The sequence below is a fragment of the Heloderma suspectum genome, chromosome 4 (assembly GCF_057233095.1).
Source record: "Heloderma suspectum isolate Gila_16-S chromosome 4, 16-S_ref, whole genome shotgun sequence".
In the NCBI taxonomy this organism is placed as follows: domain Eukaryota; kingdom Metazoa; phylum Chordata; class Lepidosauria; order Squamata; family Helodermatidae; genus Heloderma; species Heloderma suspectum.
Window position 1 is genome coordinate 121,995,589 of NC_139461.1, and position 26,491 is coordinate 122,022,079.

Genomic DNA, 26,491 nt, shown 5'->3' on the forward strand with positions numbered 1-26,491 from the left:
ACAAAGGGGTGGTCCCAGGGCCAGGGAGGGGAGGAAACAATGAAGCTGTATTACCTTTCCTCCCCCTCCCCAAAGCCTCCTTCCCTCCCCATCCCCGAATCTACAGTAGATATTTCCCCATTTTAGTAAGAGCATAATGTGAAAATCCACTGTGTGTACACCTTAGACCCACACCGGTTGTGTGCACACGTACATGTGGTAGTTATGTGTCCATATGCATGAGTATGCTTGGCAACGGATCTGCCTCACAAAGGGGCTGTGCAGTTTAAAAGAGCATAACCCCATGCATTTCCCTCTGAGATCCTTAAAACGGGGTGCAAAAAGTATGTATTCTTACTAAGGCAGTTGATTTCAAGGTTAAGTGAAAGAGCTGGATGGATAAATGAGGTTGCCTCATAGAGGTAAAACTAGTAGATTTGCCAGCAGTGCTGATGTTATAGGGGATAGTCACTTTACTTTTTGTGGTTACCCTTTAGCTATGCTTTTGTATGAGTAATAAGCTGCTGTTTGGATACACCTCACCACTTGCAATGGGAAATTCTCCTAATTCTAAAATGTCAGTATCAGTCCCATGATTACATCCTATGAAATCCTCAATAGGTAGAGAAAAAAGCTTCATCGCTGGAGCTGGTACATACCATTTTCGAGTTAGCCTAGCAACAACAGGGACTGAATGCCCCCCATTGGCTGACAAGATTATGACATCATGATTTACCTTCTCCAGGTACTGCTGATCAAGTTGCAGTTTATTCCATGAACAAGTGGAAAGTTTTTAGATGGGGGAAAGCTGAGGGCTTCAGTTCTCCAGCTACCGAGCTGGATTGTCACTCTTTCTCTTCTGCTATTCTAGATCCATCTGTCATCATGTTTTCCAGGCCACAGCAATCTTGCAGCCCTTATTTTGTGGGAGGCACTGAGGAACTCTCTCTTTCCCCACACCTATTTCTAGAGACCCTGGGGGAAGGGGGATGGAGTGGTGGAGAGCAGAAGGCAGGGAGAAGCAGTCAGAATGAAAGAGTACTAACCCTGCAGACTGCAGATTTCAGAACAAAAACCTCTTGACAACACACCTTGAATTCTGAAATTTAGGAGAGATCCCCATTCTAGAGGAGAAATCCAAAATTCTGTATCAGATAATAGACACTGAGGTGATTGAAGGAGGTTGAAGAAGAAGGAAGAGCTGCCATCTTAGAAGAGCCATTTCCACCACCCTGCTCTATCACAGATATAGCCAGGTTTTTAAAAAGTAAAATCAATTTAACTGTGTTCCCTAAGTGCAATTTAATTGTGATCCCTAAGTGAGTGAGGAGCTTCCTTGAATGGTGATGGGCACATCACAATGTTCATAAAGTCAAGTCTAGGTCTGAGTCAATTCAGTACGGTTGGACAGTGTGTATGAAAAATTTCTAGGGATGTATGAAAGTCACTTACCTTGAATGAAATTTGATTCACAGTTGGGGGGAGGCGCTCTGTCCCTCCCCCTCGAAATACTGGCCAGGGGGAGTCGCTCTGTCCCTCCACCCCCGAATCCTGGCCGGCCGGGCCGCAAATCGTGACGGCCGTAGCCGCTGCCGTTTGTGTCCCTGCAGTAAGCCATGATAGGCTACGTAAATGTTTACGTAGCCTATCACGGCTGAGTAAAAAAAAAAAACCCGCACGTATGCAAATGGCAGCGCCCATGGGCGCCGCCATTTGCGTTCCTTATTTTGGCATGTCTAGTCTATGTAAACATTTATGTAGACTAAGGCGAAAATAAGGGGAACGTAAGGAACGCAAATGGCGGCACCCATGGGCGCCGACATTTGCGTACACGTGGGTTTTTGTTTTTTGTTTTACTCAGCCGTGATAGGCTACGTAAACATTTACGTAAACATGGTATTTTTTTTAAAATCTAGCCATGATAGGCTACATAAATCTTTACGTAGCCTATCACTTTTTTTGTTTTTTTTGTTTTTTTACTGGAAATGGCAGCAGCGGCAGCCGGTCAGAAGACCGGCCGCCGCCAAACCGCTGCTGAACCGCCGCCGAACCACCACTGAACCACCGCCGAACTGCCGCCGGAGCCGCCGCCACCAGATTTAGTATATTGGTCACTGGAGTAGAGGCATATATTCTTAGTTAAAATATTGGTTGCATTTTTTTTTTTACCAACCCCTTGTTTGATGTATTGTTCATGCTTTTGTTTATTAATTAATTGGTGTTTGGGAGGTGCAAATGGGGTAAATTCTGGTCATAAATGAAACAAATTTCTCATACATCCCTAGTGCATTTGACTGATAGACGTAGGGAAAGTATAGAAGACATAAGGTGAAAACAGTCGATCCCTGGTTTCTTGAATCACATGCTTCACAAACATCTTAAATTGATGTACCTGTTTTATACTTGGAGCTCAGTTGGTCTGATTTCGATTTGTGTAGGGAATGAGTGGTCCACTGATTTGGTATTTCAACCTAGGTTGGACTGAATGTTCTTCTGGTGTTTCTAGACCCTATGATTCTGTAATAAGATTGCTAGGGGATAAGGGCAATGCATTCTGCTCAAAGCTAGAAACAGGAATTTCATAAATTCTGTATAGCAAGCCAAGATTTTCTTTGAACACAGCAAAGTGTTACACATTCAGTATTTCAAATATTAATCTTTATGGTAAAATGCTAATTCTTACATTTATCATTACTAATTATTGCTTGTATCAGCAATTATTATTTTAACCTGAAAAGATGTCTCATCAGTAGAAACGGTAGAGAACCGTCTCTTAATTTAGGGATCTTTCAAGCAATGTTAGCATCTCCTAGTTTACATGAGTAATAGTTACATCATCTTTTTTTACAGGATTATATTTCTTCCACAGTTCTTTTACAAGGCCATACATTAACACACACAAAAAAAATTGCCAGAAGAGATAAAGAACCTTTTCAAAGATTTATTGTGTTATTTATGTTAATGGAAAATATCAGTTGTATAAAAATACATTAACATTGATTTGTTATATCCAGCAGCATATGAAATTGGAAGGACAATTAAAGATATCAAGCAAGCAACAAATAATTTAATTTTCTGCCATTTTACCAGTGGTACTTCATTCCCTAGAAGTTCTCTATGATTTAACAAATGGGGAGAGCAATCCTATAGCCACTAGATAATGTCTAGACAGCCATAGGATTTTTCAGTTTCTGGCAACCGCACTCCCCACCACCTCCCCCACCACCATGTAGGTGGCGCAGTTCTTCCCCATCTCTGCACTCATAAACACAGGGTGGAGCAGGTGAAAAAGGGGGCATTCCTGGGGGTGGGGAGAGGAGGAGACTGCAGAAGCATCATGATGATGCTTCCTGTGTTCCATGTTGTCTCCCCCAACAGAGTGGAGGCTCTGGTGGCGGCGGCTGGTCACCTGGCCAGCCGCAGCTGGGCTGCTGTGGCCGCCATTTGCATCCTTGCAGCTGTGATAGGCTATGTAAGTATTTACATAGAATATCACGGCAAGCTCCCCCCCAAAAAAACAGCGTACGCAAAGGGGGGAGGCTAAGGCGGCCGCCATTAGCGTTCCCTGTTTTTCGTCATTTTAGCCTACGTAAATATTTATGTAGGCTATTACAGCGAACAAAAGGGGAACGCAAATAGCTTAGTGGGTGCCATTTGCATTCCTTTCCCCTCCGCCATTTTAGCTTATGTAAATATTTATGTCAGCTATTATGGCGGGAAAAAAAGGAATGCAAATAGCGCCCACTACGCTATTTGCGTTCCCCTTGTTTTCACCGTGATAGCCTACAAAAATATTTACGTAAGTTAAAACAGTGAAAAATAGGGAACGCAAATGGCAGCCGCCGTAGCCACCGCCATTTGCGTACGCTGTTGTTGTTTTTTTGGCCTGCCATGATAGGCTACGTAAATACTTACATAGCCTATCACGGCAGCCTGGCTGGATGCAAATGGCGGCTGCCATTTGCGTCCGCAGCAGCCCGTCCACGGCCGGAACTCCGGCTGCGGATGGCCCTGGCCGGCTACTCTGCGGAGCCTTCACAGAGCAGAACCGGCTGGGCAGGATTCCGGGGGGGAGGACTGGATCGCCTCTCCCCCCCGTCGAGGATTCCAGGGGGAGGAACAGAGCACCTCCCCCCCACCACGAGTCACATCCGCGAAAAGGTAAGTGACTTTCGTACATCCCTAATGATGTTAAAATGAATTCAGATGTGACAGGAAACTTTGGTAGACTGCTTTCTATGTGTCATGGCTAAGTTGTTGCATCCTACAGCAATGCCATGAAGGGGCTCAATAAACATAGACTTCTGGGGACTTCCTTCTGCCTTCACACTGGCATAAGAAAAACAGGATATAATTGTACTAAAATGAAAAATGGAGGACTTCACAAACAGCCAGTGACACTGAGAAAACTGAGGGGATGTTTTGTGACAACTTTGCTTTCCAGCTCCCTGTCTGAGCCCAAAAGAAAGTTCTATAAAAAGAACTTTCAGCTCAACCCTAACAGGCTCACTGTAAGACCATAGCTTACAAAGCCAATAACTCTTTACTTCTTCTCCTTTTTCCTGTATACATGCTAAGTACTAAAGCCCAGAGAGTTCATACCGATGCCAATACTGATCTGATGTGATTTTCCCCATTTAAGTTCATGTTGTTTTATCAGTGTTTCAAAAAATCCTCCTGAAAGAATTGGTTAAGATAAGAAAGGTCCTGAAGGTGTTCACATTTAGAAGAACAAATGCAGAATAAGTGATGTGCAGGAGCCAGTGTGATATTCTGGACAGATCCTTGAATTTTGACCAGTGAAACCTCCATTCAAATCACTGCTGTGCCCTAATGCTCTCTGGGTGACCCATAGGTGGGTCATGGTCTCACTATCTACTGTACCTTACAGTGTTATTGTGAATATAAAATGGGCCAAAACAGTGTCCATGCCCTAGTAGTGCTGACATTTGTGCTACTGGAAAACAGCACTTGCTCAATTTCAGTCCTGTCAATTATAGCAAGCACGATTGATGCGGCACAAATTTTGGGCTCTGCTAGTGCAACATCAATAGTGCACACACACTGTTGGATCCCTACCAATGGCTGCAATGCTTAACCAGTTAAGTGATTTGATTAAAACAACTTTTAATCAACTAAAAAGTAGCCCTGATGAATCAGAAAGGAGATTTTAAAAGTATATTGCTTTTATAAGAAAAGTACTTATTAAAAACAACAACACTCAATTCCAGACACCAAGCTCCATCTTAATTTTTAAAATGTATTTATTTCTACTTATTTTTATGCTACCTTCAAGGGTTAAATTCTTAAATGATGCATTCTCCGATTTTGCTCACATGGGAGAGGATCCCATGTAAGGTAAGACTGATGCCTGCTATGATACCTGAGTGCATTATCTAAAAAAATAAAGGAAGTCTGTGTCTGTCTTACTTCAGAACACTTTTTATATTTACCCTTATGCAAATTTATGCAAATTTAAATGATAGATCAATTGATTCTGTGACTAAACCTTATATGATGGAGTAACAATTATTTAATCAGGTTGCACCCATACCACCACCACCTCATTTATGATCTGACAAGAACTCCTTGAAGGAAGGATGGAATATAAATGCAATACATTTAAACACATAAATAACTTATTGCCCACCCACCCACACTTTTGTTTTGGTTTGGTTTGTGCAGTAAACCTTGTCATTTCTCTAGTCCTAATCAACTGTCTCTCTCTCTCCCCCCCCCCGACTATTATTATTTTGTAAGCTCCTCCATCTTAGATGGAATGGTTTGTGGGCATGAGAGCCTTGCAGGAATGCCAGAAGGCATTTCATAATGAGGATAAAACTGAAGAAAGCATTATTTCAATGCCGGTAAGAATGTAAGAATCAACTTGGAAGAGCATTCTGCAGATTACCCTGTGCCCCCCCACACACACATACTCCAATCCAAATGCACTAGAAACAACTGCAAGTACAGCAGGAATGAGGCTGTCAAGAAACATAAATTTCCTTGGAAGAAAGCCAGTCTCCCTCCTGAGTTTCTGACAAGCAAGTTTTTCATTTACTGGATGAAGTAGTGCATGATTGAAATGGGTGAAAACTTGCAACACCTTTTGCCATTAATATAAATGTTATCAGATGTCTGCTATGTTCCAATCATTCTTTTTGCCAAACCCCTCCCCCCACCCCCTCAAAATAGAAGCAAGAACTTTCCTCAATGTATAACATTCAGGCTGAACAATATTATTTTCCCTTTACCCTATAGGCTAATGCAAGAGGATGAAGAAAAAGAAAAATGCTGCTGCTCTTGGGGTAATTCTGCTACCCCAACATAGGTGTGTGGGGAAAGCAGGTTGTGTAGTACCTCCACATAGAGGACAAGAAGAATCCTTCCCGATATACCTGCCTACTGCTTCTAAACTGGGCTATGCCTGCATGTGTATATCCATCATAGCCAGGCACCTTTTTTTTTAATTTATATATATATATATATATAGAGAGAGAGAGAGAGAGAGGGGGGGGAGAGAGAGAGAGAGAGAGAGAGAGAGAGAGAGATTATTAAGGATAGTGTGGAAGTCTGAAGAAGGGATGGAGTCCAGCAGACTCCCGCCATCTGGCCTCCCAGACCTTGCTTGCCAGGTTGCAGGGGTCTGACTTCCCTGCTCAGTGATCATTGGGAAGGGCTGTGGGGCTGTCTGTCCCTTTGTTGAGCCATGATTGTGTGCACAATTACGGCTTGGTTACTTCTGCATATTTAAAGTTTAGTCTATGGCTTCCTTAAAGGGGCAGCGACTCAAGATCATAGCATAAAGGGCCCTTTGCACTGTAATCGTAAGTCATTGCCCCTTTAAGGCAGCCATAGACTCAACTTTAAATATGCAGAAGTAACCCAAGCAGCAATTTCTGTGCACAGTTGTGGCTCAGCAAGGGGATGGACATCCCCATAGCACTTTGTTGAGCTGTCCTGCAGCTCCCACTGTGCAACTTGCATGGGCGGGCAGTGAAGATGGCTCATTAACCACACAAAGGGAGCAGATAGAGGTGTGTCCATCCATCCCTAGATATTATATCCCACCTTTCCTCAATTAGTTCAAGATAGCTTACCTGTGCCTCTAGTGACAAAGATGGATCAATAAGTACCCCCAACTCTGAATCTGGTCCTCCATGGTGAATGCAACTAGGGATGGACAAACATGTGATGTTTAAGACTGCCAAAATTCTACAAACGTCGTGTCGACACCCATCTTGTACCTGATTTCTGTTTCCATCTGCGAGCACTGCTCACTCCGCACAAGCGGGAGAATTGCACAAATCAAGCAGCAACCATATAATAGATTTGCACAGATCTCTCCAAAATTTATGGAACTTTCCTCCATAGACTAAAATGGGACTGATTTAGGGATGTCAGAGAATTCCGCAACGGATCTCGGTGAGGCTGAATGCCAGTGCATTCAGCCCCCCGAAATCCATCGCGGAATGAAGCCCCCACCCCCCCAACCCACGAAAGGCACCCGGGATGAAGTCCCCGCTGCCCCTACCCCACGAAAGGCGGGTGAAATGGAGCACTTACCTGCTCCTGTCCGCGCTGCTTTCCGAATGGCAGCCGTCCTGGCCGCCATTCGCTTCCTCCTATTCCTAGCCGTGTTAGGCTACGTAAATACTTACATAGCCTATCACAGCTAATGCAGGGGTGCCATTTGTGTCCCTGCGAAGGCCATGATAGGCTACGTAACTATTTATGTAGCCTATCACAGTGGGGGGGGGGACCCAGCGTACACAAATGGCGGCGGCTACCGCCATTTGTGTACGCTGGGGGTTTTCCCCCTGCCGTAATAGGCTATGTACATATTTATGTAGCCTATCATGGCTCGCTACAGGGATGCAAATGGCAGCGGCTACGACAGCTGCCATTTGCATCCCTGCAGGGCTGCCCAGTGGCCGGATGTCCAGCTGCGGGCAGCCGGAGCCTGCCAGTGGCTCCACGGCTTGGCCACAGAGCGGAGCCGGCCAGGCAGAATTCCAGGGGGAGGGGCGGAGCGCCTCCCCTCCATCGAGGATTCCAGGGGGAGGGATGGATCGCCTTTCCCCCACTGCAGATGCCCCTGCACAGAGCCAGGTAAAGGATTTGTACATCCCTAGACTGATTCAGCCTACCAAGGAAATTGCCGCAAATTAGGAAATTGGTGCAAATCGAACTGGAAATTGGGAGTGAGACAGATGCAAGCACGAGTTTGACAATTTACAAATATTTTCAGCAGATACGTGCTTGCTCTCATGTTCAGAGCCCCAGGACAATCACATATAATTACGGTAGGCAAGCAATAAAATCCAGGCTCCAGAGGCCAAAGGCTGTCCTAAATACAAATATTTTAACAGCACAGCAGAAGGCCAACAAGGAGGGTACAAGACAAGCCCCCTCATGTAAGGAGTCCTGATGTCTGGGCTGGGCAACAAAAAGGGCCCCTCTCCCTTGTCCAGATCAAATGTAGGGATGGGCAGATTCCCTACCTGTCATTCCAGCCAGGAATCCACCCTTTGGGGGGAGGTGATCCATTCCTCCCGGAATCCTCTTTGGCCAGCTCGGCTCCATGGCAATTCTGCAGAGCTGCCAGCCAGCTCCGAAGCGCCAGCAATACGGCCGCCATTGCCATATTGCTGGCTGAGGGGTATTGACTGTGGGCGCAAATGACATCTAGTATGCCATTTGCAGCCATAAAGGTCTTAGTTTAAGGTAAATGCAACCATAAATGGCTGCATTTAGCTTAAACTAAGACCTTTATGGCTGCAAATGGCATAGTGGATGCCATTTGCATCCCTGCTTTTTTTTTCACGTGATAGGCTACGCAAATATTTGCGTAGCCTATTGTGTGAAAAAACAGGGCCACAAATGACGTAGCTGCCAGGAGCGCCCTAGCTGCCTCTTAAAGTCCCCTCCAATAGCCAACTCAAGACAAAGACGAAAGGGATTCTTTCCAAGGCTTTATTCCTTTACAACTTAATGACTCTTTCAGATGCTAATTTCCAGCAACTAAGCAAGGAACTGCACTGGGGTAGTTAGCAGAGTAGCCTAAGCTCCAGGTAAGGCAGTTGGTCCCCATTTGAAGGAGAAGAGTGGGAGAACTCTGAATGTATGGGCTATGGAGAGGACCTCCCTCTTACCCGTGGGTCCTCGGGACACGACCATTGTCATAGCGCCAAGCGGGCAAAGCGCCTCCTCTCGGCGCCCTCCATCTGGCGCCTCTCCCTGCATCAGTGCTGAGCATCCACCAACACCCCATCCTCCACTTTCTCACTGCCAGGGTCACTATCTCTCTCAGTAATGCAGGGAGGAGGAATCTTTCCCTGCCACTGTGCCTGTGAGCGATGAGCGAGCTCCTCTCCCACAGGTTGTTGCTCTTCCTCAGAATTAGAACCACTTTGGGGCTCTATGGGCTCAGTTTCCACCCTGACAGTAGTGTTTTTTTTAATGTGATGGGCTATGCAAATATTTTCATAGCCTACTGCATGAAAAAAAAAAAAGCAGGGACGCAAATGGTGTCCACTATGCCATTTGCAGCCGTAAAGGTCTTAGTTTAAGCTAAATGCAGCCATTTATGGCTGCATTTACCTTAATCTAAGACCTTTCCGGCCGCAAATGGTGTACTGGACGCCATTTGCATCTGGAGACAGTCCCCCTCAGCCAGCGATATGGCAGTGGCAGCTGTATCGCTGGCACTCTGGATCCGGCTGGTGGCTCCGCAGGATCGCCGCAAGCAGGATCCGGCCAAAGACGATTCCAGAGGGAGGTGGAGGTAAGTGCTCTGTTTCACCACAGACTCCAGGGTCCATGGTGGAATTCTCCACCATCCCTAATCAAATGTGGGTTTGGAACCAAGAAGAAAGTATCTGAAGACGATGTTAATAATAAACTCATATGGGAGAAGGTGGACCGCCAGATATGCTTACCCTAAACCACATATCTATTTATTTTATTTATTCACTTATTCTGTTTAGCAGATGACCCACAATAATTCTTCTCTGGGAGGCAAACAAACATAATAAGAAGAGTATAAAATCCCAGTTCAATGTGCATAAACAACCCAAATAGCAGCACAGATAAAACAAGCAGAGAAAAATCACGAATCATATCAAGCACCAATTAATACAAGCCTATATTCCTCCCCTGCCCATAACAGGATTAGCAATCACACTGAGCCGAAACAGCATAAAACCAAATATTAGGAGCATGGTCATTTAAAAGACTTGAGAAATTTTTTTAAAAGGTACCGAAAAGACATCAATATGACTGCCCCAACACAAGGAGGGGACACTGCTGAGAAAGGGCCTCCATTGATGAACTCAGGGCTCAAGTACTTGTATATGGGAAAAGGCAATATTCAGATGCCACAGGCCTAAGCCATGAAGGGCTTTATAGGTCAATGAATGTAGGTGGACACACACTTGATCTGGTTTTCTCAACTGGACAGGAGGATGGTGATCTGAAAGTGGGGAAATTAACATCTATCCCCTTGTCATGGTTGGGTCACTTCCTATTGAAGCTTAGACTCTTGCCAGCCTTTCCCCTCTGCAAAGGAGAGAGACCCATTGAAATGGTCTGCCCTCAGAGGCTAATGTATTCTGATGGATTCCAGAGGGATCTGGGGGATTTTACTGCTGGTATGGCTGGTGCTCCTGTGGAAGTCCTGGTTACTATGTGGGATGCAGAGATGACTAGGGTAGTTGACATGATCGCTCCCAAGTGCCCTCTGCCTCTGAGCAGAGCACAGCCAGCTCCTTCGTATACACCTGTGCTGAGGGCAATGGGAGGCAAGAGAGAAAGCAGTTAGAATGCAGGTGGAGGGATACTCATGCTGAATCTGACCGAACACAGGGTTAGAGCTCATATCGAGCCTACTCTGTGGTGATGAGGGGGGCAAAGAGGGAGGTCTTTTCCACCAGCATTGCATCTTCACAGTGTTGTCCAGTATAGCTTTTTCAAGTAGTTCGTGACCTTTTGCAGTCTGGGCCAGGAAGAGAGATGGTGGAAACCTCAGTAACAAACTGTAACATGTTTGTACAATACTTTGAAGATAAAGTTGCTCATGGTTGTCATGACTTGGATGCCACAGAGGTGTCTGGAGCACCATCTGGTTCAATTTTATTGGATGAGTGTCAGTTGCTGAGGCCTATTAATGAGGACAAGGTGTTTAGTAAACTGCTTGTGTGCTTGGGCCTTCCCCATCATGGCTTATTACAACTAATAAAAAAGGGGGATGTATGGCTGGGTCCAGGAGGTTGTTAATTCTTCCTTGAGAGAGGGAACGATGTTGGCCACTTTAAAGGAAGCAATTATTAGGCCATTCCTGAAAAGGCCTATCATGGACTCAGAAGATGTTAACAACTATAGGCCAGTTGTTAATATTCCCTTCCTGGGCAAGGTGCTTGAGCAGGTGGTTGCCAGCAAACTCCAAGCACTCTGGAATTAAACTGATTATCTAGATCCAATTCAGTTGGGCTTCAGGCCTGGTATTGGAATGGAAACTGCCTTGGTTGTCCTGTGGGATGATCTTTGCTGAGAGGAAGATAGGTGGAGTGCAACCCTAGGGATTCTCTTGGACTTCTCAGCAGCTTTTGATACCATTGGCCATGGTATCCTTCTGGATAGGCCGTCTGGGCTGGTAGATGGAGGTACTGCACTGCAGTGGTTCTGCTCCTACTTGGATGGCCAATTTCAGAAGGTGGTGTGGGGGATTATTGCCCTGCCCCTTGGCAATTATGCCATGAGGTGCCACAAGGCTCTATTTTATCCCCCATGTAGTTCAACATCTACATGAAACTCCCAGGGAAGGTTATCCAGAGATATGGACTGAGGTGTCACCGATATGCAGATGGCACCCAGCTCTAGCTCTCCTTTTCATCAAATCCAGGTGAGGCAGTGGATGTTCTGAACAAGTGTCTGGGTATGGTAATGGACTGTATGAAGGCCAATAAACTGAGACCCAGTCCAGACAAGATGGAGGTATTGTTTGTGGCTGGCTTGTCTGCCAGGCCAAGTGATGTTCAACCTGTTCTGGAGGGGGTTGCACTCCCTGTAAAGGATCAGGTTAATAGTTTGGGGATGCTCTTGGATCCAGCATTGTCTCTAGAGGCATAAGTGGATTGTGGCATGGTGCACCTTTTATCAGCTTATGCTGACATACCAACTATGTCTTTATCTGGACAGAGATAGCCTAGCTGCAGTTATCCATGCTCTGGTAACCTCTTATCAGGATTACTGCAATGTGTTCTTTGTAGGGTTGCCTTTGAAAATGGTCCAGAAACTTCAGCTGGTCCAAAATAGATCAGCAAGATTGTTAACAGGGACTGGCCAACATAATCATATTATGCCAGTACATTTCCATCTGCACTGGCTGCCACTACATTTCCAAGCCTGATTCAAGGTGCTGGTATTAACACTCAAAGCTACTTGGGGCCAGGTTACCTGAAGGATCATCTCCCATATAGACATGCCCAGAGATTATCTTCAGCGGTCCTTCTCTGGGAGCTTCTACCAAAAAAAGTGAGGTGGGTGTCTACTAGGGGTGGATGAAAGTCCCTTACCTGTCGTCGAAGGATGTTCGCAGTGGGGGGGAGGCACTTCGCTGCTCCCCCCACGAAGTTCAGGCCGGGGGGGAGGCTTCCCGCCTCGCCCCGGCTGAAATTCAGGCCGGGAGGGGAGGCTTCCCGCCTCGCCCCGGTCGAAATTCAGGCCGGGGAGGAGGCTTCCCGCCTCACCCGGCCGCGAACGCGAAAGTTTTTTTTTTTTTTTTAAACGCCCCCTGATAGGCTACGTGACGATTCATGTAGCCTATCACGGCTAGATCTGCAAAGTCAGCCATGATAGGCTACGTCAATCGTCACGTAGCCTATCACGGGTGACTTAAAAAAAAAAAAAAAGCGCATACGCTAATGGCGGCCCCATAGGGAGCCACCATTCCTGTTCCTTATTTGGTCGCCGTAGTCTACGTAAACATTTACGTAGACTACAGCGACTAAATAAGGAACGGGAATGGCGGCTCCCTATGGGGGCCGCCATTATCCGTATGCGCTTTTTTTTTAAAAAAAAAGTCACCCATGATAGGCTACGTGACGATTGACGTAGCGTATCACGGCTGACTTTGCAAATCTAGCCATGATAGGCCACGTGAATCGTCACGTAGCCTATCTGGGGGCGTTTTTTTTTTCTTTGTTTGCAATGGCGGTGGCGGCAGCCGGTCGAAAGACCGGCTGCCGCTCCCGCCCCGCTTGAACACCCGCCGAACCGCCGGCCAGACCCGCCACTAGGAGGGACATTCGGTGAAGGTAAGTCCCGTCCCGGGGGTGTGTGCGGGGGGCGTGGGGGTTCGGAGGATTTCTCCCCGAAACTTGTTTGGGGGGCCGAACACGTTGGCTCTCGGCCCCCCGAAGTTTCGGGGAGAAATTCTCCACCATCCCTAGTGTCTACTATGAAGAGGGCCTTTTCTGCTGCAGCACACCAGTCATGGAATGAGCTTCCCAGAGAGGCTTGCCTCTCTGGCACTTATGTAGTGCTTTTTCCAGCACCAGGTGAAGTCCTTCTTTTTTCCCCCGCATTTTAGTCTTTCAGTTTCTGTTGTTTTAAATGTGGTACTTCATTTTAAATCTTTGCCTGCTTCTAGGTTTTACTTTGGGTTTTTTCATACTGTAGTTTTAAACTTTTGAAGTATTATATTGTATTTTATCATGTTGTATTTTACAGCTTTAAGTATTGTAAACTGCCCAGAAAGCTCAACCTATTGGGTGGCTCCGAAATCTATTAAGTAAATACATATAATAGTTAAAAAATAAAAGCCAGCACTTTGAAATGGGCCCTAAAATGGGCAGTGAACCAGGAATGATGATTAAGTACTAGCTTACTATGTTTGTACTACCTATTCCCAGTAGGGATGGACGAAAGTCACTTACCTGTTCTTGAAGCTTGCTTCGCGGTGGGAGGGAGGCGCTTCGGTTCTCCCCCCGAAGTTCAGGCGAAGGGGGGGAGGTGCCCCACCTCGCCCGGCCGAAATTCAGGCCGGGGGGGAGGCACCCCATCCCTCGCTGGTGAAATTCAGGCCGGGTAGGAGCGCCCCATCTACCCGGCCGTGAAAAAAAAAGTAAAACACACACACCCGTGATAGGCTACATAACGATTCATGTAGCCTATCACGGCTAGATTTCCAAAGTCAGCCATGATAGGCTATGTAAATCGTCACGTAGCCTGTCTAGGGATGGGGGAGAATTTCTCCCCGAAACTTCGGGGGGCCGAGTGCCAACGCATTCGGTCCTCCGAAGGTTGTTCGGGGAGAAATACTCCCCCCCGCCCCCTGCCCCCCCCGGGATGGGACTTACCTTTCACGAATGTCGCTCCCGGCAGCGGGTCCCGGCGGCGGTTTGGCAGGTCTTAGTCAGGGGCGGCTGCCGCCGCCGCCATTACAAGAAAAGTAAAAAAAAAAAAAAACGCCCCTGTGATAGGCTAACGATTAACATAGCCTATCACGGCTAGATTTGCAAAGTCAGCTGTGATAGGCTACGTTAATCGTCACGTAGCCTATCATGGGTGACTTTGAAAAAAAAAAAGCACGTACGCTAATGGCGGCCCCCATAGGGAGCAGATCTAGCCGTGATAGGCTACGTAAATCGTTACGTAGCCTATCATGGGGCGTTTTGTTTTTTTTTACTTTTCTTTTGAAGTTCGCGGCCGGGGAGACGGGGCGCTTCTCCCCAGCCTGAATTTTGGCTGGGCGAGGCGGGAAGCCTCCCCCCCGGCCTGAATTTCGGCTGGGCGAGGCGGGAAGCCTCCCCCCCGGCCTGAACTTTGGTGGAGAAGTGAAGCACCTCCCCCCCACCACGAAGCAAGCTGCGAGAACAGGTAAGGGACTTTCGTCCATCCCTACTGGGAATAGGTAGTACAAACATAGTAAGCTAGTACTTAATCATCATTCCTGGTTCACTGCCCATTTTAGGGCCCATTTGCGTATGCACTTTTTTTTTTTTTTAAGTCACCCGTGATAGGCTACGTGACGATTTACTAGGGATGGGGGAGAATTTCTCCCCGAAACTTTGGCGGGCCGAGTGCCAATGTATTCGTCCCCCCGAAGTAGTTTTGGGGAGAAATTCTCCGCACCCCCCTGCCCCCCGCACCCCCCCGGGATGGGACTTACCTTTCCTGAATGTTGCTCCCGGTGGCGGGTCACAGCGGTGGTTCGGCAGGGCTTCGACAGGGGCAGGGGAGGCAGCCGGTCTTTCGACCGGCTGCCGCCGCCGCCATTCCAAGAAAAGTAAAAAAAAAAAACACGCCCCCGTGATAGGCTACGTGACGATTGACGTAGCCTATCATGGCTAGATTTGCAAAGTCAGCCGTGATAGGCTACGTAAATTGTCACGTAGCCTATCACGGGTGACTTAAAAAAAAAAAAAGCGCGTACGGCTAATGGCGGCCCCCATAGGGAGCCACCATTCGCGTTCCTTATTTGGTCGCTGTAGTCTACGTAAAGATTACGTAGACTACGGCGAAAATAAGGGCAATGCTATTTGCAGGAGTAAATCGGGGCGGGGCAGGGGGCCAGCGGAGAATTTCCCCACCAATTTCGGGGGGCTGAATGTGTTGGCATTCGGCCTTCCGAAGATTCGTGGAGAAATTCTTCACCATCCCTAATTCCCAGTCTTGCAGCCATATTTTGTACTAAATGGACCATCTTCGAAAGCAGACCCACATACAATGCATTACAGTAATCTAAGTGGGATGTTGTTATCAGGGCTGGATCACTGAAGCTAGGCTACCTCTTTCCAAGTAGGGCCATTGTTGGGATACTAGCTTCATCCAGTAAAGGGGACTTCAAGACACAGAAGACCCTTGTGTCTCTAGTGTCAAAGATGGATCAACAAGTCCCCCCACCCCACAACTATGAACCTGATCCTTTAGGGGGAGTGCAACTCCTCCAGGAGAGTGTTCAGCCTGAACTGGCTATCTTATCATCATCCCAGAGTGCTGACAGGAATGAGGAGACATTGGGTAGTGGCCCTTCATGTGGATGTTCTGAAAGTGCATAGAACGAATGCCTGAACAGGGCTACAGTCTTTAGCAATATCTCTAAGAGACCACTGAAGCCTCCCAACTGGCTTAGGTACTGCCACTGTTTAGAATGAAACACAGGAGAAAGAATACAACTGAACTAAAATTAAGGTGCTTTGGGTGGTTAGAATTAGAAATTACATGAACAATTCAAAACTAAAAAACAAGCATGAAAAACACAACGAAGATCAAAACAAATACTATGGACTCTGCAATAGTCCTTATTTCGTTCTCTTACCTCACACATAATGAAAACCATTCATTCACTTCTGCATGTTGTTCTGCAAAGTCCTACAGTGCTGAAAGCTTTGATTTTATGCTAGTAATGATTTCACATTAAATAGGCAGTGGATCCCATGAAAGGAAATTTGTTTTTGTCTTTTCAATCTGCATTTGCTAATATTTCAACTAGTTCTCTCTCTCTCTCTCTCTCTCTCTCTCTCTCTCTCTTTTACCCAGTGCCCTTGATTAAAAGCAAAATCCCAATAACTCTGAACATTCTGCTATATGATTAATGCTACAAGATGGTACCATATGAAAGGTACTAGAAGACATAATGAGGGTGACTTATTAAAGTGCACAGTGGATGAAGATGGTTCAGCGTGTAAGAGGAGGGCTTTAATTGGAAATTTAAAGAAACTACCCCAAATGCTATCTTTAGGCAAAGGTGAGCTGTGTTCTGAAACTGTCAAAATTGGGCACATGTTCAAACTAAGTCCTTTGTTTCACTTTTTAAGCTGCACTATGCAAAGACCTCTGTTGCAGGTGACAGGATGTGTATACCACAAAGGACCCACAATCTTAAACTTGTGTGGGATTACACTTCTGACACCTTAGTTGATGTTGGCCCTAATCTAGGTCTAGATTAGGGTCTGATAGGTCTGGAAGGGATGCACATCCACATTTACATCAAATTGCACCAAGGCAGTTTGATGGGTCCTTTGATGGGTTCTTGCAGTGAGGATGAGGATGTGAAAGAATTAGGGATGGCAGAGAATTCTGCCACGGATTCCAGTGAGGCCAGATTCTAAAGAATCTGGCCCCCTGGAATCCGTGGCAGAATGGCCTCCTGCCCCCTGCTCCCCACGGAATCCCCTGGGATGGAACTTACCTGGGGCGGATGAGGCGGATTCAGCGGTGGCGGTGGTTTTGGCAGTGGCTCTGGCGGCGGCAGAGGCGGCGGCTGGTCTCTGGCCAGCCACGGCCGGGCTGCTGCGGCCGCCATTGACATCCTTCGAGCTGTGATAGGCTACGTAAGAATTTACGTAGCCTATCACGGCTAACCTCCCCCCCAAAAAAGAAACAGCGTACGCAAATGGCAGGCGCTACGGCGGCCACCATTTCGTTCCCTATTTTTCGCCGTTCTAGCCTACGTAAATATTTATGTAGGCTTTTACAGCGAAAAAAAGAAAGAAACGCAAATAGTGCCTACTACGCTATTTGCGGTTCCCTTTTTTTCACTGTAATTGCCAACGTAAATATTTACGTAGGCTAGAACGGTGAAAAATAGGGAATGCAAATGGTGGCCGCCGTAGCTGCCACCATTTGCGTACGCCGTTTTTTTTGGGGGGCATGCCATGATAGGCTACGTAAATACTTATGTAGCCTATCACGGCAGCCTGGAAGGACACAAATGGCAGCCACTATGGTGGCCGCCATTTGCGTCCGCAGCAGCCCATTCGCATCCGGAAGCCTGGCTGCGGACGGCCCTGGCTGGCTGCTCCGTGGAGCCGCCACGGAGCAGAGCTGGCTGGGCAGGATTCCGGGGAGGAGGACCGGATCGCCTCCCCCCATCGAGGATTCCGGGGGGAGGAATGGAGCGCCTCCCCCCCGCAGCGGATGTCCCGACTGGAACTAGGTAAGTGATTCGTACATCCCTAGAAAGAATGTTTGCTCCTGTATCCACAGTGGCTATGCATGAAGAAGGCGGCATCTTGTTGGACTGGGGTAGCCTTTAGGATGACATTGTTTTCACCTTTGTAAACCACCCAGAGACCTTTGGCTATGGGGGAGTATAGAAATGTAAATAATAATAATAATAATAATAATAATAATAATAATAATAATAATAATAGCAATGTAATAACCAGGACAGACCCAAAAGGTAATGTGAGAGAACACCACTTGTCACCTTCAGATTCTAGTTATAACCACTCCAACATACCATTAACAATCTACAACCCATCCTGGACAATGATACTTCCCCCTCACAGGCCTCTTAGGTGGTAGGTCTGTCCTTGCTTACAGACAGTCCCCAAACTCTTTTTTTTTAAGCTGCTCACTAGCAACAATAGGCCAGACAACAGAGTCATAAGCATAGGGGCCAGACCCTGACAAAAAACAACAACAACCAAGAAGCCAACTCTGTCCCCATATCTACTCAGGAAACACCGTTAGAAGACCTAGTAACATCATAGAATCATAGAATAGTAGGGTTGGAAGGGGTCTACAAGACTATCGAGTCCAACCCCCTGCTCAGTGCAGGAATCCAAGTCAGAGCATCCCCGAGAGATGGCTGTCCAGCCTGATATTGAATGCCTCCAGTGTGGGAGAGCCCACCACCTCCCTAGCTAATTGGTTCCATTGTCGTATTGTTCTAACAGTCAGGACGTTTTTCCTGATGTTCAGCCAGAATCTGGCTTCCTGTAACTTGAGCCCATTATTCCATGTCCTGCATTCTGGGATGATCGAGAAGAGATCCTGTCCTTCCTCTCTGTGACAACCTTTCACAGACAACCTTTGAGCCACAACATCAAGGGTTCATTCGCTTGCTCATTGTCCAGTGTGATCTTATATGCTATCATCTGCCAAGCAATTAGCTTCTCCATTCTACATAGGACAAACAGGTCTGTATCTTCACAAATGAACAAATGGACACAAGTATGACATCAGAAAGAGCAAAATTCAGAAGCCAGTTGGAGGACATTTTAACCTCAGGACACTCTGTCACTGATCTTACAGTGGTAATTCTTAAGGAAATGACCTCCAAAGGAAGACTACAGTGTGAAGCTGCTGAATTACAACTTATCGAGAAGTTCAGTTCTATCATCTGTGGCCTGAATCTAGCTAACAGGTTTTTTATTCCACTACAGGCAATAATTAGTTTACCAAACCCAGGATGTCTGTGTTATCATTAACATTGCTTTGTGAATCCTCACTGTAATTATTTTGCATAACTGTATGCTTTAACATAAGGATCACAGTCTGCATTTCTGCATTTCATTCCCCTCTGACCTCATTGTTTATGTGCGTATGTACCTGCCAACTGAAGACAGCACTTCAAGTATCTGATGATGAGGTTTCTAGTCCATGAAAGCTTATGGCATAACCAATTTCTTAGGCTTTAAGATGCTTACCCTCAATGTTGTTCTTGCACCACATGACTAACCCTCTGAAAAGTGATACAAAATTGCCAGGAATAATTAGTGATATATATAAAACAAGCCCATGTATTCTGAAAAGGAAAAACAAACAAGAATAATTGAAATTCCCCTTGTAATACACTATTAAGTGTTTTCTGTCTCTTCCTTTCACAGTTGTTGAAATTGGAAGTTCTATCTGCTTTCAACAATCTAGGTGGTGAATCACCATGGATCACTAACTTCCATTTTCTAGGGATGTACGAATTGTGCTCATACCATTCCACTTGACTTCTGCAGTTTGCATCCTCTGTCCCATTCCCCTGGCCGCAAGCCCCCAAAATCCTCTGTGTGTTTTTTTCCGCCTTGGATAAGTTATGTAAATAAATCTGCAACAGCCATTGAAAAATCCTCCACGCCCAACAGCCGCCCGTCCCGTTCCGCCATCCCGCGAAAGACTATTCTTCGCAAATATTTACGTAGTTTCCGTTAGCCAGAATTGACCCTATGTAACTTCCGCCACACTCGCCATTGTTTGTTGTGATTGCTTACGTATTTTCTCCCTAGGGGTGAATCCCCCCGTAACTTCCACCACACTCGCCATTGTTGTGATTGCCTTGGCCGGAACTTTCCCTCTATTTTCGTAATTGTTTATGTATGTTTTTCTTTGCCTCCTGGAATGTTTCCTGCCCTCTGTGCACTCCCCCGCTGTCTTGTTTTCTCGGACAGGGACAGGGACTGTGATTTTATTAATTTCTGTGTATTTGTGCTTGATGTTGCTCGCATTTACTGGTCTTGTTAACCTCAGAAAACCATCTTCCAAAAAAAAAAAAAAAAACGGGGCTGCAGCTCCGCTTCTGCAAAATCTGTAGTCAACTTCCTGCTAACTTCCTGAATGTCGTCTGCATCTGCGTTTGCGTCTGCATGGTGATTTGTGGGTGGAGTTCTGTTGTGTGGTGGTGGCTGTGTGTTAGTGGTGGTGCTTATTGGATTTACTTGTGTCAATGTTGTTTGTGCATTGTGGTGGTTTTGTCTGGTCTGTGTGTGTGTGTGTGTGTGTGTGTGCAGTTGTGCACTGTGATGTTTTTGTCTGATTTGGTCTGTGTGTGTGTGTAGTTAAGTGGTGGTTGTGTGTGGCTGTCTGGTGTGCGTGTGTGTTTGTGTGTAGTAGTGTGGCTGCACTAAAATGGCATCACCAGTGCTTGGCAGGAGGTGGAACCATGAGGAGACCAAGGCCCTCCTCATTAACATTAGGAGCAGTGAGGCAGTGGCAGCGCAAGTTTATTGGGGCCAGATAAACAGGAGGATGGAGCGAGCGGGCCACCATCAGATGACAGGACAATTATGGTCCAAATGGAAGGCGTTGAAGCAGTCTTTCATCAGGGAGGGGATGGCTGCTGCTGAGAGGAGGGCACCACTGTCGAAACCCCCCACCTACTACTGGAGCATCCATAGAGTGTGGGTCAAGGCAGGCCAGCCCCCATTTTCGCAGAGGCATATGCCTGGTAAGTTATATTTATCCCATCCCATCTTCAAGCTTAACTAAATATGAAAACAATGATGTGTATCGAAAATGAAGCTATCTCTTTGTGGTCTCATGTGGAAACAAACAAATTCTGACATTTAGCCTGCAATCCTATGCTTGTTGAACTTGGACAGAAAAAGGTCCCATCATCTTCCAGCCACTTTGGCTGGTTGAAGAAGGGATGCTGGGAACTGCATTGCTTTTTCCTGTACAACCACATGCATAGGATTATGCAGGCCTGGCTACAACTCATATTATACACTGACACGCTGTCCATTTCCAAGGAAATGCTGCTGCCAGTCTCTGCACAGTGCACAGAGGGGGACTGGCACCAGCCCAGCAGCAACAGGACCAGCCTCTCAGTGTGTGCACATCATCCTTCTTCAAGTAGTGATTGCTGAATTTTTGCACCCCACCCACCCCACCTTTCTACCAAGACATTGGCACTCAAGTCAACTCATGAGCAAGTGTTGATCTGAGAGCGTGGAGATCTGGGTATAGTCCACTCAGCCATGGAAGCTTGCTGGGTGACTTTGGCCCAGTCAGAAAGCCCCAGCCTACCTCAGTGTTGTTGTTGTGAGTGTTAAATGGAGAGGAAGGAGATAATGTGAGCCGCCTTGGGTTCCTTGCACGAGGAAAAAAGGTGGCATTTATGCAATGCATCAATAGAATAGATAAATACCTTGGCATTGCAAATGTGGAAATGGGGTGACTACAAGTGCAATCCTGTGCATGTTTACAGAAGTCCAACCATCCCCATCACACCAAAACTGTCAGTACTGTATAATCTGCCTCCCTAATTATCACCTCATCATTAGACCTTGTGGTGGGAGGACAGAATCAGTGGTTCTTATGTTATGGTAGTAGGGATGGTGATAGACAGATCAATCAATGACTGTGGTTTTGTTCACTCACCGCATATATAAATGCATTCATTCTGTTACTGTGACATCCCACAGCTGCGCATCGTGCCTTGCTGGTGGAGGAGGCACTGAGGGCCACAGAGAGGGAGAGGAGAGAGGAGGGAGAAGAAGAGGAAGAGGAAGAAGAGGAGGAGGAGAAGGAGATCCAAGAGCCTCAACTGCAGCCAGAGCCAGCAGCAAGAGGAGCAGCATCTGTGGAGGAAGGCCACCCTTCTTCCACAGATGAAGCCCCTCCTCTTGTGCTCCTGAGGTGTCTCTTGACAGATGTCCAGAGGCTCAGCAGGACCTGTAAGTAGTACTACAGAATGGCACCTGAGCTAACAACTCTGCCTGCAAGATGCATATTACCATTGTGCTTTATTCTTCTCTTTCTACACACAGGTGATGACCTTCAAAGAAGGGTAGAGGCCATAGAGCGAGAACTGCATCCTCCTCCGAACTGAGGCCTGCAGCCAGCCAGTGCCCAGCGCAATGTTACAATTGTTTCTGTGTTTTGTTTTGATCTGTTCTGTTTGTATATAAAGTTCTTTCTAAAAAAAGTTAACCCTTGGTTCAAGTCCACAGATACATTTTTTAAAATCTATATCATTTTACACAATGATCTCTGTGTTTGCTTACTGTTAGCCGCAACAAGAATGCTTTCCCAGCCAAAGCCCAGCTGCTGTAAGCTTCCCTCATAGGGAGATGGTCAGTCAGCATCCCTGATGTTATGAAGTATGCTTTATTTTATGTGGAGGTGCGTATCACATACATGTAAACTAAACACATACCAGAGGGATCTTTTCACATAGAACTCTAGGTGCTTAGGAAAATCCAGAAGCTGAGGGACTCAAGAGAGAGACCACAACAAGGTGTTTGAAAGCAATTCCTTGATTTATGAAAGAAGAATTTAAAATGAATTAAAAGCGCACATCAAGAGAATTAGAACTATACATACATTTGGGCAATCAGAATCAAACTAACATTCAGACGGGTAAAGATACACGTATACAGTCAATAGCAAAGTACACTGGGATGCATAGAAAATTGTGCGTGTGTGTAGTAGGGATGTACGCTGTTGCATACTAGTCCACCACACACAGTCAGGCAGCGCAACTGGACTCTGCATGTGAGTTACTATAAAGCTCCGCCACATATCGCCAGTGCTTTGGGCTCTGCCCAGGCCTGCTTGTTTGGACAAAGTTCTGAGGGACAACTCAGTGTGACCACACCCACAATTACATGATTGTGCCTCATTGTCCCTCAGAACTTTGGCTCACATTAGCAGCAGTATCATCATCCCAGGGGTCCTCCTCGTCACTTCATGACTGCTCTGCTCTGCTGACAGCTGGTGATGGTGGAGGGAGGTGCTGCTCGGGAATCCATTCCCTGTTGGCGTGTATGAAGGCAAGGGTGGAGACATGTTCTGGTGTGAGTCTACTTCGGTGGGTAGTGACAATGTTGCCAGTGGTGGAGAAAAGCCTTTCAGGGGCCACACTTGAGGGAGGGCAAGATAGATGCCAAATGGCAACTTTGGTCAGATTTGGCCAAATGCCACATTTTGTCTCCCAGTATAGGAGAGGATCACTCTCTGGGCTGCTCTGCATTCCTGAGAAACTCTCTGTGGCATAAGCTTCCAGTTCCTGGATAGCCACATCATAAGCTGATCCTTTCCTGGCTGCTTTGGCACATTTCCCCTGCCCGCTCCTGCTTACACTGAGCTCCACTGCCATTGAGGAGTACAGGTAGAACTTTCCACAAGATGCCCCTGTGTCTGTATATCGTGTTGGTGGTGCAGCTGCTGTGGCGTCATCATCGCCCCTCCTCCTGGTGATGATGCTACTGCTGCAGCTATTATCTTCAGGGGAGGTAGTAGTACTACTAACCTCACTCTTTCCCAGCTCCTTCTCATCCACAACATCTCTCTGGCAGCACTCCATGACTTTCTCTGTCAAATAGCTTTTTAGACTTCGGAAGTCAGGGTTCTGGTTTAGCAGCACCGCCCTTGTTGTGCTACCCCAGAACTGTGGCTCAAGGAATGCGGCAGCAACGTATTTCATGTCCCCCCTCATCGAAGTGATGTGTTTGTTGGTGCCCAGCTCCTGAAGAAGGAATTCAGCAAGCCTAACTGCAGGATTAGGGACTTGACTGCCTACAGCACTGGTGCACTCACAAAGCTCAGCATGGCATTTTCTCAGCACCCCCTCTATAATCTTCAGCACAGGTAGAACTTAGCCCAGTGTGGCATAGTCTGCACTCAGTAGCATTCATCCAATATGTTTAAAATGTCCACCAGGTCTTGCATCCAGAGCCACTGATGTGGAATGACAAAAAAATTGGAGTGGTATTGTTTCTCAGTAATGTAGTCATTTATAGCTGCTCTCTGCTCACAGAGTCTCTGTAGCATATGCAATGTGCTGTTCCAGCATGTGCACACATCCAAAATGAATTTGAGTTCTGGAAGGCCACGGCTAAGTTGGATGGTGCCGATTGCCTCCATTGCTGAGCAGGACTGCCTGAAGTGGGTGCAAATGGATCGGGCCACCTTAAGTAGCTTGCCTATTTTAAGAGATGTGTTGCTCAATCCAGAACTCACCACAAGGTCCAAACAGTGCGCAACGCACTGAACGTGGTTTAGCCGTGTGATGCGGGCTGCTTTTACATATTTGGAGGCATTGTCTGTTGCTACACAGCCCACTGTTAGATTTAAGGGGGCCAACCAGGACTGAACAACACCACTGATGCTACTGCTGATGTTTTCTGCTGTGTGTGTCCCTGAGAGCATTGTGAGGGCCAATGTCGATGTTCTCCAAGTCAGTCGGCTGCTCGCACTGACGGATACCCATTGCACGGTGACACACAGATAAGACTTTGTTTGGTTACTTGTCCATGTGTCACTCGATAAATGTACACTTCCTCCAACTGCACATTTCAAATCCTGTTGGAGTACCTTTCTGATTTCAGAAGCCAGGGCTGGAATGGCAATGCCACTAATGTAGTGACGAGAGGGTACATCTAGGGGTGCACGAAAGTCACTTACCTGGTCTCACAGCTTTTCGCGGTGGGGGGGAGGCACTTCGCTGCTCCCCCCGTGAAGTTCAGGCCGGGGGGGGAGGCTTCCCGCCTCGCCCGGCCGAAATTCAGGCCGGGGGGGAGGCTTCCCGCCTCGCCCGGCCGAAATTCAGGCCGGGGAGGAGGCGCCTCGCCTCGCCCGGCTGCGAAATTAAAAGTTAAAAAAAAAAACGCCCCCGTGATAGGCTACGTGACGATTAACATAGCCTATCATGGCTAGATCTGCAAAGTCAGCCGTGATAGGCTACGTAAATCATCACGTAGCCTATCACGGCTGACTTTGCAAATCTAGCCATGATAGGCTATATTAATCGTCACGTAGCCTATCACGGGGGCGTTTTTTTTTCTTTTATTGGAATGGCGGCGGCGGCAGCCAGTCGAAAGACCGGCTGCCACTCCCGCCCCGGACGAAGACCCGACGAACCGCCGGCCGGACCCGCCGCCGGGATGGACATTCGCCAAAGGTAAGTCCCATCCCGGGGGGGGGGGCGGGGGGCAGGGGGCGGGGGGGCGGAGAATTTCTCCCCAAAACTTGTTCGGGGGGCTGAACACGTTGGCGCTCGGCCCCCCCGAAGTTTCGGGGAGAAATTCTCCGCCATCCCTGGGTACATCCCACCGAGGGCACAATCTCTTCATGAAGTGCAGGAAGACCTCATCTTCCACCAGGGAGAAGGGAAGCATACATTGAGCAATGAGCTCTGTCAGGTCGTGATTCAACCTTCGTGCCTGGACGCTGTCAGAGGGGAATTTCTGTGTCAGCATGAGGCATTTCTCCATTGTCACCTGCCTCTTAGCTAAGTTGCCTTCTGTGCCCTTCTCACCCGGACCACTTTGCATGAGGTCTTTGGAAGATGAGGCAAAGAAGGTGGTAATGTTCTTTTTGGATGGTTTTGGCAGGGACTTGCAGTTGCTATCTTTGGGCACAAGAAGTGCATGATGCACCTCCATGTGTTGCCTCATGGCAGACGTGCCCACTCGTCCACAGCCCCCTTCTTTTCCTAGCCACACACGGCTTCTACAAATATCGCAAAGCACGACATAGTGGTCATTCTCCGCATATTTGAAGACGCGCCACACATAGGAACTCACCCTGCCACCACCATTTCTTTTTTGGGGAATGGGGGTATCGGTTTCAGATGAGGTGGCATCAGGAGCTGCACGTTTCCGCTCATCTGTGGATGGTGTTGTTGTTGGCATTGTTGATGGCGATGGCCAGCGCTTAGCAGGGGATGTTTGTTCCTGAGGTTTGGGATTGCTCCAAAGAATCCAGCAGGCTGGAACACAGAGTCAGACTCAGTCTCAGCAGGGACATTGATATAGAAGGGCTCCTCATCATCTTCGCTGTCCAGATCACTGATGAAACTAAGTCCTCTGGCCTTTTTTTCCAAATCACGTGAGCCACTGCCCACGAGGTGATTATCAGCAGGCAGCTGTGGACCTGGTTCACCTGTCCCACTTCCGCTCTCTGATGCAGGGAGGATGGTTGTGGGCGTCTCTGTAAAGATTCAAAATAGATAGAAGCGGAGTTTCATGAGAAATGCACCTTTTACACATGAGTAATAGCCAAGAGA

At 47.1% G+C, this 26,491-nt stretch overlaps 1 protein-coding gene across 1 annotated transcript; it reads left to right on the forward strand.

Annotated features, from left to right (window-relative positions):
- Positions 1–16,521: 16,521 nt before the first annotated feature.
- Positions 16,522–22,401, forward strand: LOC146347377 (uncharacterized). The gene is made up of 3 exons (XM_084848135.1): positions 16,522–16,729; positions 21,906–22,157; positions 22,251–22,401. The coding sequence occupies exons 1-3, from the start codon at positions 16,570–16,572 to the stop codon at positions 22,310–22,312; spliced, it is 474 nt and encodes a 157-aa protein (XP_084704261.1). The 5' UTR covers positions 16,522–16,569; the 3' UTR covers positions 22,313–22,401.
- Positions 22,402–26,491: the final 4,090 nt, after the last annotated feature.

Excerpts from the sequence above, each read along its gene's own strand:
- LOC146347377 (XM_084848135.1), top strand. The coding sequence starts at position 16,570 with ATGATTAATGCTACAAGATGGTACCATATGAAAGGTACTAGAAGACAT. Across the intron at positions 16,730-21,905 it reads AATGCTATCTTTAGGCAAAG|CTGCGCATCGTGCCTTGCTG; the intron begins GTGAGCTGTGTT and ends GACATCCCACAG. Across the intron at positions 22,158-22,250 it reads CCAGAGGCTCAGCAGGACCT|GTGATGACCTTCAAAGAAGG; the intron begins GTAAGTAGTACT and ends TTCTACACACAG.